The sequence below is a fragment of the Apteryx mantelli genome, chromosome 23, assembly GCF_036417845.1.
Source record: "Apteryx mantelli isolate bAptMan1 chromosome 23, bAptMan1.hap1, whole genome shotgun sequence".
NCBI classification, from domain to species: Eukaryota; Metazoa; Chordata; class Aves; order Apterygiformes; family Apterygidae; genus Apteryx; species Apteryx mantelli.
In genome coordinates, this window is record NC_090000.1 from 5,603,529 (window position 1) to 5,617,198 (window position 13,670).

Here is a 13,670-nt window from a genome sequence, read left to right on the forward strand (position 1 = left end):
GATCTATGTCATAGTTTTTCTCTTTTTCAGCCCTTTTTCCTTGGCCTTTTATTCAGCAGTCAAGCTGTGCTCTTGATCCTTTGCCTATTATTAGGAATTTCAAAGGTCTGATGATTCCATGCTAGCTGCAGTTCCCTAGCTGCTGACTAATAGGAAAAATAAAGCTTATTTGTCTGTGGCTTATTGTTAGAAAGCTCAGTAGCAGAGAGGGAAACTGATTTGTCTCAGCTTCTTTAAGAGACCTGCAGCTAATAAGTGACAGGCTTGCAAATGATATTTGAGTTTCCTTGCTAACTTACTGATGGAAGGTTAAGGGCTAAATGCTATGGTTAGCTATATTCAGCTGCTACTTCTGACATTTATATGATTTTATTTATGGAACTGAGAATTATCGATCAGAAATCCTGAGAGAACATTGGTGCTGCAGGGTCATGATAAGCAAGGAGAAAGGGAATAGGCACAAAGGGAATTACCTGAGGTGAATCTCTAGGTGTCAGAAGAAAATTCAGATAGTTGTCTTCAACTCTGATAGACTTTCTCCTTCGAAACCTTCAAAACAAGAATAAGCTATGTGGGAGTTCTTTTATATTATACCCAACTTTCATCTTTTCATCTGTTTTCTGTCACTACTAAATGCATTTAAGTAATCTGAAAGAAAAGATCTAGCATTTTGGATGTGAAATCCTATAGGGTCTAGCCTGAGAACTCTGTGAAGCACCAAGAGAGATGTGCAAAACAGATCAGTCACTGCTGTGGGACAGGATGGTTCTGTTTGTTTTCTACCAATACAGATGGAAGGGATTTTTGGAGAGGAGGAAGATGAGGAGGAGGATCATGAAGAGGTTTACTTTTCAACTCAAGATCGTCTTCAAGTTCGCAAATCAGTCTTCCTTCTTCTGAAAAACTTTTTAAGACTTCTACCTAAGTTCTCCCTGAAAGAAAAGCCTCAGTGTGTGCAGAACTGCCTGCAGGTAACAATTTTCTGGACTCAAGGAATCGTATGTCCCCAAACACAAATTTTTGGTCAATACAGAACACTGCAGCCATGGTCACAGAGGTGATTGCAGTCCTGCCTTTCGTAAAACAGTCCACTGATTAGACTGTGCTCTCTATAAATCTTGGCATGGGATGCCTGCTCCAAGTCTGTGCATTTTATAGTAAAGAGTCCAGGGACTGAGAAAGCATGCTGACCTGTAGCTTATTTTATAGTGAGTCTGGGACCGCCATTGCTTTAGAAAGAGTGAGTCTTGTTCAGTTCCTGGAAAGAACAATTGTGAACATCTAATCATAGGAAAAGCCTGGGGGATTGGGATCAGAAGCGGATGGCAGTGCATCAGTGATAGTTCTGGCTCAAAGAGCTGAGCTCCAGAGGGAGGCAAACATTCAAATACCCCGTATGCTTAGCATTTGCTGGCTAGTGGCCGACTGGGCAGTTTGTGTTTTGTTCCGAGGTGCTTAACCCTCACAGTAACCAGGGGAAGAACCATAATATCAAACCTGTGGGCTTTGGGGGGTCTGCTTCAAGTGAGGTGCTGTGGCTTCAAAGTTAAGAGAGACTGAGGTGTTCTCGGAGTCTGACTCTCAAGCGTCCAAGCGGACCTGCATGTCTTCCTCTTGTGTGAATTATCTAAACTTGGCTTTCTTTCCTTGCAGATCTTTGTGGAAATGACAAACTTTGAGCCAGTGGTACATGAGTTCGAGTTTTCAGCAACAATGTGAGCTATTAATTCTTAATGTTTATACAGTGTTTTGAAGAGGTAAAGCACTCAATGCTTGTATTGCTATTATGCTGTTTATATCAAAATGAAAGCAGTGATTTCTTTCACTAAAGATAATTAGAAAAATTTCCACCTAGCTGACAGCAAACAACATTTAGCAAATATTGAACAATGTTTTCCAGTTAATGAGCACGTTTAGTTGTAACTGTTTCTCTGGTGAGAGATGAAGGCATCTGTTTGCCTTCTTTTGCTTAGGAGTGTTAATCAAGCAAAGTACATCCCCGAACTGGCCTACTATGGACTGCGATTACTGTGTTCCCCTCTACATGGTACAGAAGATAAGGTAAAAGTTGGACAAAGTCTTTAAAATTCTCACTGCTATATTGAAAAGGAGCAGTCGTTTCTTTCCTCCTTTGCGTGTTGTTTCTACTTGCACACTTTTTACTTTTTACACTGCTTCTGCACTTACTTTGTTCATGTGTTTGCTGCTTCAGAGGCAAGATGCTTTTTTTCACCTGATTCTTATTAGCTTTGACTTGTGTGATGATGCATTTGATGTGCCTTTTATTCTGTGCTTTAATGACTCTTCTGACAAATGAATTCAAAACAGAGGATAGCTACAGTGACATTAGATCTCTGCCATCTTAAAAGGGAGAATTCCAGGTTACTGCCTTTGCCTGGCTTCTGGCTAGGTGGAGCTCCAGCACTGTTTGGTAGTGTGCTGTGGCATTGGATCGTGCAGCAGTGATGCATGGTGGGAACCGGGGAAGCGTTATGCCGGATGATGGTAAGCAAGGCTGATGCTAATTCACGGAACATTCTGCTGTGATGCAACATCCAGTTCTACCAGAAATCTGTCTGCAGCTTTACGTTTTTATTTTGTCAAATTGCCGAGCACGCTGTGTCATCTCCTACCTATCTGTGCGCCACTCCTATAGATGGAGCTTTTGAACTTTGGGTGTGACTGTGCTGCTGTGATTGCCAATCTGTGTAAACACATACGAACTAGTTTTGAGCTAGCAAGCCAGGGTCCTGGCAGCTGTCTAGTCAGGGAAGCCTGGAGCTCAGTACTCACTAACCTGATATATGCCTGAGTATCTGTCCTGCTTTCCAGGAGGAATTGCAGCCTTAGACCTCTGTGTTTCAAACTACTTGGTTTCCCAGTGCAGCACAAACTTTTCAGAAGTGTTTACACTTGTAGTACCAAGAAACTCTAGTAACTCCCCTTTTCAGACCTGCATGATCTTTCCTGTCTCTCCTGTTTGACTATTCAGAGAATGTCAGGATAATGAGGTGTGCTGTGGTCCCAAAAGTATGGCAAGGGGAAACCCCTCAAAGTTCAAGTGCATGTGGTGGTAAAAACATGGTTTTAATTTAAGGTGTCTTCCGTGCAAAAAAATGACGAATTTCCTCAAATTCTGAATGTTTCTGGTGATTTGAAGTCTACTGCTTTGGAGGTGATCTGTTGTTGTTGTCAGGAAGTCATTCTTAGGCCTTACTGGATTTGTAGGAGATCATCACATCTAGGAAAGGTGTTAGGTGTAGAAATGGTTCCCTTTTGAATTATTTTGCTAGGAGTCATATTTTGCCAGGTGATTTATCTGTATCTAAATTTTTTTTGATTCAGAATTATTTCATAAACTGGGTCAGAATGTTTATCCATCTGTTCCAATTGCTACTGAAAATAAACTTGAAGATAACCTTTTCCTTCCAGGTTCTTCGTCGTGTCTTCCAGCGAATCCTCAATGTCATTCTCATGCTGGAAGGTGAAGGAGGTTCCAGACGCACAGTCCTTGCAATCACTTCACCCGTGATCAGTGCCAGGAATCAGGCTATAAAATTCATCAGGTGAAGTACAGAGTTCTGGCACTACCCTTCCCGGGTATGTCTGCTCTTCCTTCTGGCATGCCTTTACTTTACTGTTAATTGATAAAGGGATGAGAATAACTGGGACTTACCTTGAAGCTGTTTGTGCAGCTGAGGTTTCATTTCAATTTCTGTAATGGTAATTTATAGTGCTTGCTGGGGGAGGGAGAAGGTGGTGATGTTTGACGGACAAGTGGCAGTGAGTGGAGAGGACGTACCTTCTCCAGTATTTAGCTTTGTGTCAGTATTTTCAGGTTTTGTAGTTTTCTACAAAGTATTGTGAAGGAGATACTGTATGAATGTGGAGCTCATTTCTCTTTAATTCTTTGCTTTCTCTTGATTAAAGATGTGTTTTGCCTATGTTTATTTTTCCCCCTACAAGGGGAGCCATGTTGTTGGAAAGTGTAGCTTGTGCAGAGATCCTCAGATGACGTTTAATAAATAAACTGAAAACTAAGAAGCTTTTCATATTCTCCTTCCACTTGTAGAAAGATTTTTGGAAGAAATACTTTATGCCTGCAAAGCCAGGTTAATGTAGAAAGTAAGTAGATCTGTCCTCTGAGCATGTCGTATTGCACTAGCGCTCGTGACTCTGGAATGTGACTTTCAACGTGTATCTTCAAAAGCAATGTCCTTGACTTGAGTTTTGCTCTGTTACAAAACCAACCTTATAAATGTTCCCTTCTTCTGTGCAGTTCTGTAGTAGAGGAGCTGAAAGAAGTTGCTTTTCCTGTACTTCGAATATTACTGCAACACATTTGTACCAAGGTATGCTAAGTTTTGGTGTATCTTGGTTGGAAGAACTTATCTGTGGATACATTGCAGTATCTGTAATAGTTGGGAAATCCGTTTTCACAATGTTTTGTAAGAAACAAAAAGATTTCCATTATTTGCAAATCTCTTGGCGGTCTGATGGTGTTTTGCATTGATCTTTACCAGAGTTTTCAGGCATCTTGAAAATAGTTTCATATCCTAGGAGAATACCAATGGTGTACACTTTCCCTTCCATTCACAATTGCTTTTAGCCTGCAGTTTTTATCTGCAGTTGCTATTAAGACTGTTTTAATAGCGGGAAATGAGGATTGTATGAACTCTTTGCCCAGCTATCTATCTGAAGACTGCCATGTAGAAACACTGCCTCTGGATTTAATCTGAACTCCACCTTTGCCTTGGGAACTTGCTGTCAGTGGCTGAGTGCTGAAGTAGCGGCTGAGGAAGTTGATTCTCCTCCCAATGCTTAGTGAATGTGACCATGTCGCCTCATTAAATAAACAAATATTTATCTTGAGCCCTCAAATGCCTTTTTGGCTTTTAGAGCAGAGCATTGGAATATTATAATTTGCAAGGTCAATTGCGGTTGTTTTTCAGGTCCCAGATAAGGCTGATTATCGCACATATGCTGCACAGGCCTTGGCGAATTTGCTGAATAAACTCCCTTGTATAGAGTTTGCCGACTTCATTGCTTGGCTTTATAAATACTCACACAATGCCAAAGTAAGTACATCTCCTTAATGTTCCAGAATTCAGATACAGCAGTATTTTGAAGATGAAGAGTTCAGTATCAATATTGAATAGCATTGTTGTTATCGTCTATACCTAAAGGCACATAAACTGAGTAGGCAGTTCATGTGACTTTGCTTTCATTAAGAGAGCGCCTTGTGTACTTTTTCTTCTGAACAGATTTCCTACAGAGTGTTTGCCCTTGATGTAGCTTTAGCTTTGTTGGATGTGCCGGAGAGGAACTTGGATAGCTCCTTGTCCCTGGACCGTCAGAAGTTTCTAAAGCATAAGTTTTTAGTACAGGTCATGGTGTTTGGCCGGTGTTCAGACAAAGCACCCGCAGTTCGTAGCAAAGCTTTAAGCAGTTTTGCACACTGTCTGGATATGAAAGCTTCTACTACCTTGGAGAGTATACAGGACTTACTACAAAGCTGTAAGTATTGTGGATAAATTAGGTATTTTAAACTATTTCTTGGATTTTCTGGGGAATAGTTATTGGGAGATAGTAGAACTGATTGCCTGGAACTTAAAAATCGGCACATGGTGCCCTTGTGTACTTTGTCGTAAAGGGAAGTAATAAATGAGTCTCGTTACTCATGAAGTCTTATATTTGGAGGGGTTTCTGTTCTAAATTGATTCCTCCCCAAGATGGTCGTTTGGTTGGTTGTTTAGAAAAAAAGTTCATTCTTGCCTGACAGTTGATTAAATCTTGAGTTGCCTTTTGCCTCTGCTGAGTTGCATTTTTCATGATTGGCGTGCTGAACTCCCTCAGGTGCGGTAAAGGCCAGATGGCACAGTTCAGAAGTGTGAATATAGCACCCTACAGTTAGATTACTTTTCTGAGAATATTTGGAATGACAGACTAAATGGAAATGCTACATTTAAATTCTTTTCTTTTTTATTTCCTTTTGGCAGCCTCTGACCACACAATCTTGGAAGCAAACACAAACACTGCAAGTTTGATGGTCGACGCAGAAGGTATAGAGTCATTCTTGTATAGGAAGTCTTAGGCTTTTCTTGGCATGCTGTTTTTTAAAAATACATATATTTATGAAGTCTAGGGAGTGCCCAAAGCTCTCTGTTTAACAATGAACCATATTGCTGAGTGAACATGTGCCATTTTTATTCTTAAACTTTCAACCTTTCTTTCAGTTCTGTCCAACCATCCACTGAAGACCCTACCAACTTTCAAAACTTTTGAGTTGACAGACAGCAGCGATAGTGCTGTGGTTGATGGTATGTCAAAACTATGCTAGCTTTTTTAGATAGCTTTTCAAAAGTTTAATTGAAATCAGATTTTCTGAAGGGTATTCGTTGTCCGTTTTTCAAAGAAAGTGGAGAAATCTTTCTGTAGAGCTGTTAAAAACCACTTGTGGGTGATGAAGGGAGTGGAATTGCCAGCCATAAAGAAATACGCTTTCCACTTAAGTCTGAAAAATAAATTTAATCTTGAAATACTGATGTTCATTTCCACTAATGTGGTAGCAACACTTGTTGAAAAGCAGGTAATTTATTCTTTCCAAAAAGGATGGTAATTGATGTTGGGATATAATACTTGCAGCTCCATAAATTTAAGGGTAATTAAATCTCCTCTTGCTTCAGTGCCCAAAGAGCTAATATATTTTCACTACATAAAACAGAGCACCTTTGGCTAGCGCTGTTATGTAGGGAAGAATTAACTTCTCTGCAGCATCAGGTATTGGCTGGAGTTGAAAGCAGAGTATGAGGTTAAATGGACTGATGCAGAATGGCAACCTGCTAGTCTTAATTTGTTGATAGCATGAAATCAGCATGAAAGTCAGCTGTTCTGGCTGTTATGTTCCCTCTTTGAATCCTTTCTTTTCTTTTCCTCTTCCATGTAAAAGCTTTTCTTTCTAACCTTTAGTCCTCTGCCATTATCTTTGCTCTCAGTTCTTGCTGTTCACCTCTCTTGAACTGCTGACAATTCAATTCATTGCTTAGTTCACATCCTGCATTTGTGTCTTTGTTACATGTCTCATGCTGCTCTTCACATGGGATCTCTCTCCCTATCTCCATGAGCCAGGCTCCCATCTTCTCTATTCAAAGCTTTCTTTTAAAACATTTCACTGATAAATTTTGTTAATCTGCTCTCTCAGATAGAAATGTCCTCCAGGCCACTTATGGTATTGTGTATTTCCTGTTTAGCTGCAGACTCCTTGTTGCAGGGGATCCCTGTTTTTGTATCTGATACCCAGCTGAGCATGCAGTTGGCACTTGGCTAAACAAATTGAGAAAGGGATTGGATGAAAAAGGACTGTCTGGGGCTCCAGAGGATAGCTGAAATACAGGGCTCAGTGAGTCAGTCAAGGTGCATTAGCAAAGCTGTCTGGCACACATTTGTGTTTGGCTTGTGCCTGTGCTAATTTTGCACTTTTATGAAGACCGAACAGCTCATATTTCAGACGCAAAATAAATCTTAGCCAAGGGTAAGCAGAATGTGCTAAATGCATGTGGGCAAAGATGAGAAGGATAGGGAGAGTATGCAGAGTGAAGTATGTGCTGCAGAATATGCAGTACCCAACAGTGTGCACGTTATGTTCCCTTGCTAGTTCTTGGCTTTTTAGAACTCAGTATTTTTTCTTATGTCCCTGTGAGTAAAATCAATGCCAACTAGCAAAGTGTGATTGTTTTTAGCAGATTTGGTCACCTTCACAAGAGCTGGACTATTTTCATGGCAAAATCTTGCAGTGAAAACACTCTGTGCTTTTTCTGTCAAGCTATTTTCAGGAGGAAGGTGAGATTGTAGTTAGCTGCCCATTAAGGAAACACTAATCACACAGATCAAAGTCCCTTTGCTTTCTCTGGTCAAAATCTATCTTCAAACTACTTTTGATCAGTCCCCTGTTTCTTAATGGCAGCACAGTGGATCTTCAGATGAATTTCTATAACCAACAGATCTCTAAATTTGGCATATATTTGGGAACTCTTAGTTGTTATTGGCAGAATTATAAGAAGGATTATAGAAGCCTTGGAAGCAATGGTAAAATGGTTGAAATTGCCAGCCTGTCAACAGTCCTTTTGAATGTTTTGAAAGCTAAGAAATAGTCGATTGTGGTTTTAGTATTCAGCTATGTGTCGGTTAATAAGCAGTCATCTTGATTCAGCATTTTTCCCAAGAATGTACAGCAATACATATGAATACGGCTAGAGAAAGTAAAATTTTAGGCCTAACCTTCCGTGCATGGCAGGAGAAGTGTTCTGTTACCCATGTGGGCTCTCAGGTTCTTCTCTGCAGGTGCCATTCTGCAACCCCAAGGAAATTCAGTCAGTTTGTAAGTGGGAATAATTTCACCTCTATAAAATATAGAAGTGCATGTATTAATACTTCATGCTGTGTGGAGGTGTGAGGCATAACTCACAAAAGATCGTAGTCATTCTAAGCTCTTTGCATAGAAGTTTGTTGACCTATCTTGGGTCTGTGCTGGATCCATTTGTTTGTGGGCTGTCCTCAAAGTGTTTTTCCCGCAGATGGCAAGGTTATATGTGCTACAGACTTTTGTTAGAATTGTGCATGATTCATTTGATGAGGCTTTCAAACTTTGATGGTAGCCTAACATCTCTTATGCAGAAAAATAAATGGGCTGGAAATTACAGATTATTTCTTTTTGCTGCATGTATCAAATGACTTGGTATATCACTTTCTTTTGTGATATGTCCTAAGATACATTTTCAAATGAAAAAATTGGAAATTTGTTTTTCTTTCTATTTGCTTATATCTGGATTATTTTGGGCTTTTTGTCCTGCTTTGATCAGTCTTCCCAGTTGTCTCTGGCAACAAGAGCTGCTCAGCAGAGTGCAAAACTATGCTGCAAAATAATGTTTTAGGCAGTCTATTATAATTTCTTTTTCACTGTGGATTTGGATAGGAAAAGAGATCATGGCCATGCTGAGACTGAGAGCAGGGGATGAGAAGACCAATGTGAGGAAATCTGCTCTCCAGGTATGTTTTTTTTTTGACTGCTTCTTTGCTCTGCATGATTACCAAGAGTGGCATTAAATTAAATAGTTAGGCCATAGTACTGTAGTGAAGTGTGTGTAAGTATGTCCACCTGTAGCTTCTGGCTGTTCCTGCAGAGTACCAACAGGCCTTAAAAAGGTTTTGTTTACTAGTTTCTGATAAGTGGATAATACGACTATGATAATGAAAACCTTTTCCAGTACTCTTGCTGGCATTCCCATATTCCATGGTTTAGAAAGAGAGCCTCTTTTGTCAATAGGCACTTAAATTAAGCAGCTTCCTTATAAACTCAAGCATATTAGCTGCTTGGTTTGTTTTGACCTCATGAACAAAGACGCTAGGTTGTATCCAGCCTCTGTTTGAGGAATGCATTGCTCTGCTTGTTGCTCAATTCTTTTAATGAAGTCATTAGCTTTAGAAGGTACATTGTTTAATGGAAATGTCATTGTTTTAAAAAGTATATGTCTGCTGTTGACTGCCTTTCTTTGTGTTAGTCCTGTTTCCTCCAAATTTTCCCCTCGGTTCCCACACTGATTTGAGTTTCTCAGCTTATGGTTTTATACCTTTTTGTTGCAAGGCTTTGGGATTTTTTTTCCTCTTCCTTCTTACCAGGTAAAAGACCTAGTTCATATAAAGGCATATTAGTTTCAAGGGGAAAATGTGAAGCTGACTTTGTACAAAGTGCCGTTACAAAATCTGAATGGAAAAGATGCTCTCTGTTCCGTTCTACATCTCTGGTTCTGCCCAGTTCTTATAAATTGTTAACGTGATGTTTCCCTGTCAGTGAGATAAGTTAATCTTTAGCTAAGGTTGGTAGGGAGTGGGTTGTATATTTGATTTGCTACCAAATCCTCACGACCAGTATATCCAACAAAGTTATCCTGGCATTTGACTTCCAGGTTTTTATGAGCATCCTGAAACACAATGTGGTTCCTTGTACTCCGGAAGACTTGTCCACTCTTCAAGATCGTTGCCGGGACCCTGCTATTACTGTACGGAAACAGGCCTTGCAGTCTATAACGGAGCTCCTTGTGGTGAGGAAAAGTAGCACAAATTTTTATCCAGACCTGAAATGGGCAAAATGTGGGTTAAAAGAAGGAAGAAACAGACAAATCTGGTATATGTCAGTTGTTCATTCATCCAGATTCTTTTTATGACTGTGTTTTTTATTACCTTTTGACTTGGAAGTCATGACTCATTCTCACATAAACTTGTGATTTATGTAGGATGCTTCCAACCTGCTGGATACATTTATTTTCCTGGCTGTTGGTTTGTGTGTCATGGAGAAGATGTTTATATTGTTGGCCTTATCAAGTTTAAAAAAAAATCTGAATCACTTTACTGAGATGTAATGTGTAGATGGTATCACTGCAATATTCTTCCTGCTTTTCTATTTATTCACAAAGGGTTAGTAACTTAGGCTCAGAGCATGAGGTTTATATTAATCACAACTCCCTGTTTTTAGTGTTAAATCATCTGCTGTACAGCTTTACTGGGACACTTACAATTATTTATAGGGTTGCAAAACAAAGCATTACAGAACTTCAGCAGGAATACCAGGGAGCTTCATCACAGATGTGATCGGCACCTTGTGATGTCAAGGAGATCCAAGCCCCCTTGTTCCATATGCTGCCATATTGTAGTGCTGGTTAAGCAGCATGTTCTTTTATTAAAATTTATTTTTAAAGTTGGCAGATGAGTCTGGAGGTTTCTAGGCCTTTGCTGATCTTAGCCATACATATAGGACTTAAAAATATTTCTAATACAAAGTTGGTTTCTCTCAGTCTCAGCACCATAATGTTCTGGTACGGAAGGCCTGGTTAAGTGGAGTGGTGCCTGTTGTGATGGACACTGAAAGTTCTGTCCAAGAAAAGGCCTTGGATTGTCTTGATCAGCTCTTGTTGCAACATATAAAGCATTATAACAAATTCAGTAATGAAGATGAAAAGCAGGTTCTGGCATGGGAGCTCCTTACCCTCTTGACTTCAGAAAGCCAGGAACTGTGGTAAGTACTTTTTTACTTTTTTTTTTCTTTTTTTTTTTTTTCCCATTACTATCGGTGAAAGAGAGTTTGGCTTCTGTTCGCGTATCTGTAACAGCCCTCATCCAGTGTGTCAGATGGTTTTTATGGACTTTATTATGTTAGCATTCATGGAAAAAAATCTAGAATTTTTTTATTTCTAATCCTGTTAGAATATGGAGTTTTCCCTTTACAGTAGGAAATTGCCTATTGATTGGAGGACTAAGATACAAGTATGAGGTTATACTCTCAGCTTTCTCATTTACTGTGTGACCACAAACTGTTAAGTATCTTAGTTTACGTATTGTTTAAATGCGTGTGCTTGCACAAAGACAGGAAACTAAATCTATTGACTTTTTAAAGCTATTTCGGTTCCCTGCTCAAAACAGACAATGTAAGTTCCTATTGCTGGTCAGAGATGGAAACTGTCATGTTGTGAGCTGCTTGTGTTGCTCTGCCATTTCCTAGGACCGATGAACTGTCAAGCATATACATGTTGGCAGTTGGTGAGAAGAGTTCAGTTTGTGTCAAGTATTTTTACTTGCTCTTCTTGTTACCTCTGTCCTCTCCCTGAATTCTAGTGTTCATACGTGAAAATGTCATGTGGTGTTCTTGATGTGCTGATAGTGGCACGAATATTTAAGTTAAATGGTGTTCTGATGACAGAAGTAACAGAGTATATATAAAGAAAGGAGAACATCTCCTTTTATTAATTCTGATGTACAATATATCACTTGTCTGATGACAAATAGTATTATTCTGCCTTTTGCAGAACACTGTGGGAAGTAGCAAAAGAAATGGGATGACACACAGTATGGCAAGGATGCAACATCGGTTGACTAAAGACCGTCGTATGTTTATTAGTCAATAAGGCATAGCTCAGAATTAGAAAATGAGATACTGGTTGTGCTGCATTGCCAATCTGTGAAACTGTCAATGTTCTAATTTTGGCAATTTTGTAACAGTTTGCAGTTGCGTAGCACCTTCTACTTGATGACCTTAAAGTACCTAGCAGCCTGATGAATCTCAGAGCTCTCTCAACATGAAGTAGGTAACTAGGGGTAAACAGATAAATGAGCGACTTGTGGTACCTTAACATCGCTATATCCTGTCCCATTACAGATGTTAAATAAAAACTGACGGAAAGTCTTCCTTAGAGGTTGCTGAAATTACATTTTTTTGGTTTGCGTTGGTGTCAGTTGGACTTTCTGTCTCAGTGGCATACAGCACTACATCCATGTCTGTTTGCCAGGTTTTTAAGTGCATCAGAATTGTGAGTCTGTAACTGAAAGAGAGTGTAAATATTGGTGGTAAAAAATGTAGTGAAAATCCTGACTTCCTCTGAGGAGTGAGAATACAGAGTGTTAGCAGCTTTTTTATGTTGCCTGGTGTATCCTGGATAGAGATGTTGGATTTACTGGCGGACTCTAACACCAGGTATTTCGGTTACTCCTTGTTTAACTTATTTTTTCTTTTCTTTCTTCCTTGTAGCCGTTATTTGAACAAAGCTTTTCACATTTGGTCCAGGCAGAATAAGTTCTCCTCTGTCTTCATCAGTAATGTCATGTCCCATGTGGAAACAGAGCATGCTGTACCAGCTTGGATGTTGCTTGCCAAGATGGCAGGTTCTTCACCCAAACTGGATTATTCCAAGATCATTGAAGCCTGGGACAGTATCAGCAGGTATACATGTGCTTTGAACTCCATTCTGCAGGAAAGAGATGGGGATGAAGAAGGGGAACAAAGCAAGTGACCACTTTCTGTCCTTCCACAAGTAGAGTGCTGTTTAGCTGCTTAGATCACAGTCCTTTATCCAGGCTATTGGTGTTTCCAGCTAGGAGGCAAGTAATGGCCTGCAGATTTGTGCAGGAACCAACTGTTACCCTAAGCTTTTTAAGTTTTCATCTGGTTTGACAGATCTGTCTTGATAATACGTATCCTGGATGAAAGGATTTTTCTACTGTGCTTTAGTGTTGTTTCTTAGCATTAATGTTAGTTTGTCCTCTCTGCTATTTTTCAGGCAGCAGAACACAAGGACTGATACTGCAGGACATATCCTGTGTGTCATCGGTCATGTTGCAAAGCACCTCCCTAGGAGCACCCGTGAGAGGCTGATCGGTGAGTGGCCTTGAGAAAACGCAGAGGGGAAGGCAGGGCTCAGTTTTGCTTCACAGCTTAACAGTGTTTTTCTTCTCCTTAAGCATTTGATTAGCTTAGAAAATGCTCATCCTAGGTGTGTGACCTCCTTTTCAGATAATATCAAGTGCTGGCTGAGGGAGTTTCAGTGTCCCCTGGAGGTGATTAGCCCAGCTGTAGAAGCTCTGCAGAAGCTCTGCCATGCGTATGCAGATGTCCCAGAGGAGACACAGGTGTGACTTAAAATGAATCTTTTAAAATAGCTTGTTTCACACTTCTTTGGAGGGCTGTCTTTTGAAAGCAGCTCCTGTCTCCAATCTGCAGGCTTTAACTCACTAAACAAAAAGGATCTGACTCGAGCAACTTGTATCTCTTCTGCTCAGCTCTTTTGCTATATTGCAGTTGTGCTGGAGACTGTCCTGTAGCTAAGGATGGACTTGTAAGAGATCTT

General features: G+C 40.0%; 1 protein-coding gene across 1 annotated transcript in view; it reads left to right on the forward strand.

Annotated features, from left to right (window-relative positions):
• The window catches only part of NCAPD3 (non-SMC condensin II complex subunit D3), a 31,989-nt gene that overhangs the window by 3,994 nt on the left and 14,325 nt on the right, over positions 1-13,670 (forward strand). The window contains exons 5-19 of the mRNA XM_067310152.1: positions 792-971; positions 1,654-1,715; positions 1,974-2,061; positions 3,433-3,566; positions 4,280-4,352; positions 4,953-5,078; positions 5,265-5,517; positions 6,000-6,062; positions 6,237-6,320; positions 8,972-9,045; positions 9,963-10,097; positions 10,848-11,068; positions 12,575-12,766; positions 13,104-13,201; positions 13,337-13,452. Coding sequence (XP_067166253.1) covers positions 792-971; positions 1,654-1,715; positions 1,974-2,061; positions 3,433-3,566; positions 4,280-4,352; positions 4,953-5,078; positions 5,265-5,517; positions 6,000-6,062; positions 6,237-6,320; positions 8,972-9,045; positions 9,963-10,097; positions 10,848-11,068; positions 12,575-12,766; positions 13,104-13,201; positions 13,337-13,452 — 1,899 coding nt within the window. The remainder of the gene's footprint in view (positions 1-791; positions 972-1,653; positions 1,716-1,973; positions 2,062-3,432; positions 3,567-4,279; positions 4,353-4,952; positions 5,079-5,264; positions 5,518-5,999; positions 6,063-6,236; positions 6,321-8,971; positions 9,046-9,962; positions 10,098-10,847; positions 11,069-12,574; positions 12,767-13,103; positions 13,202-13,336; positions 13,453-13,670) is intronic.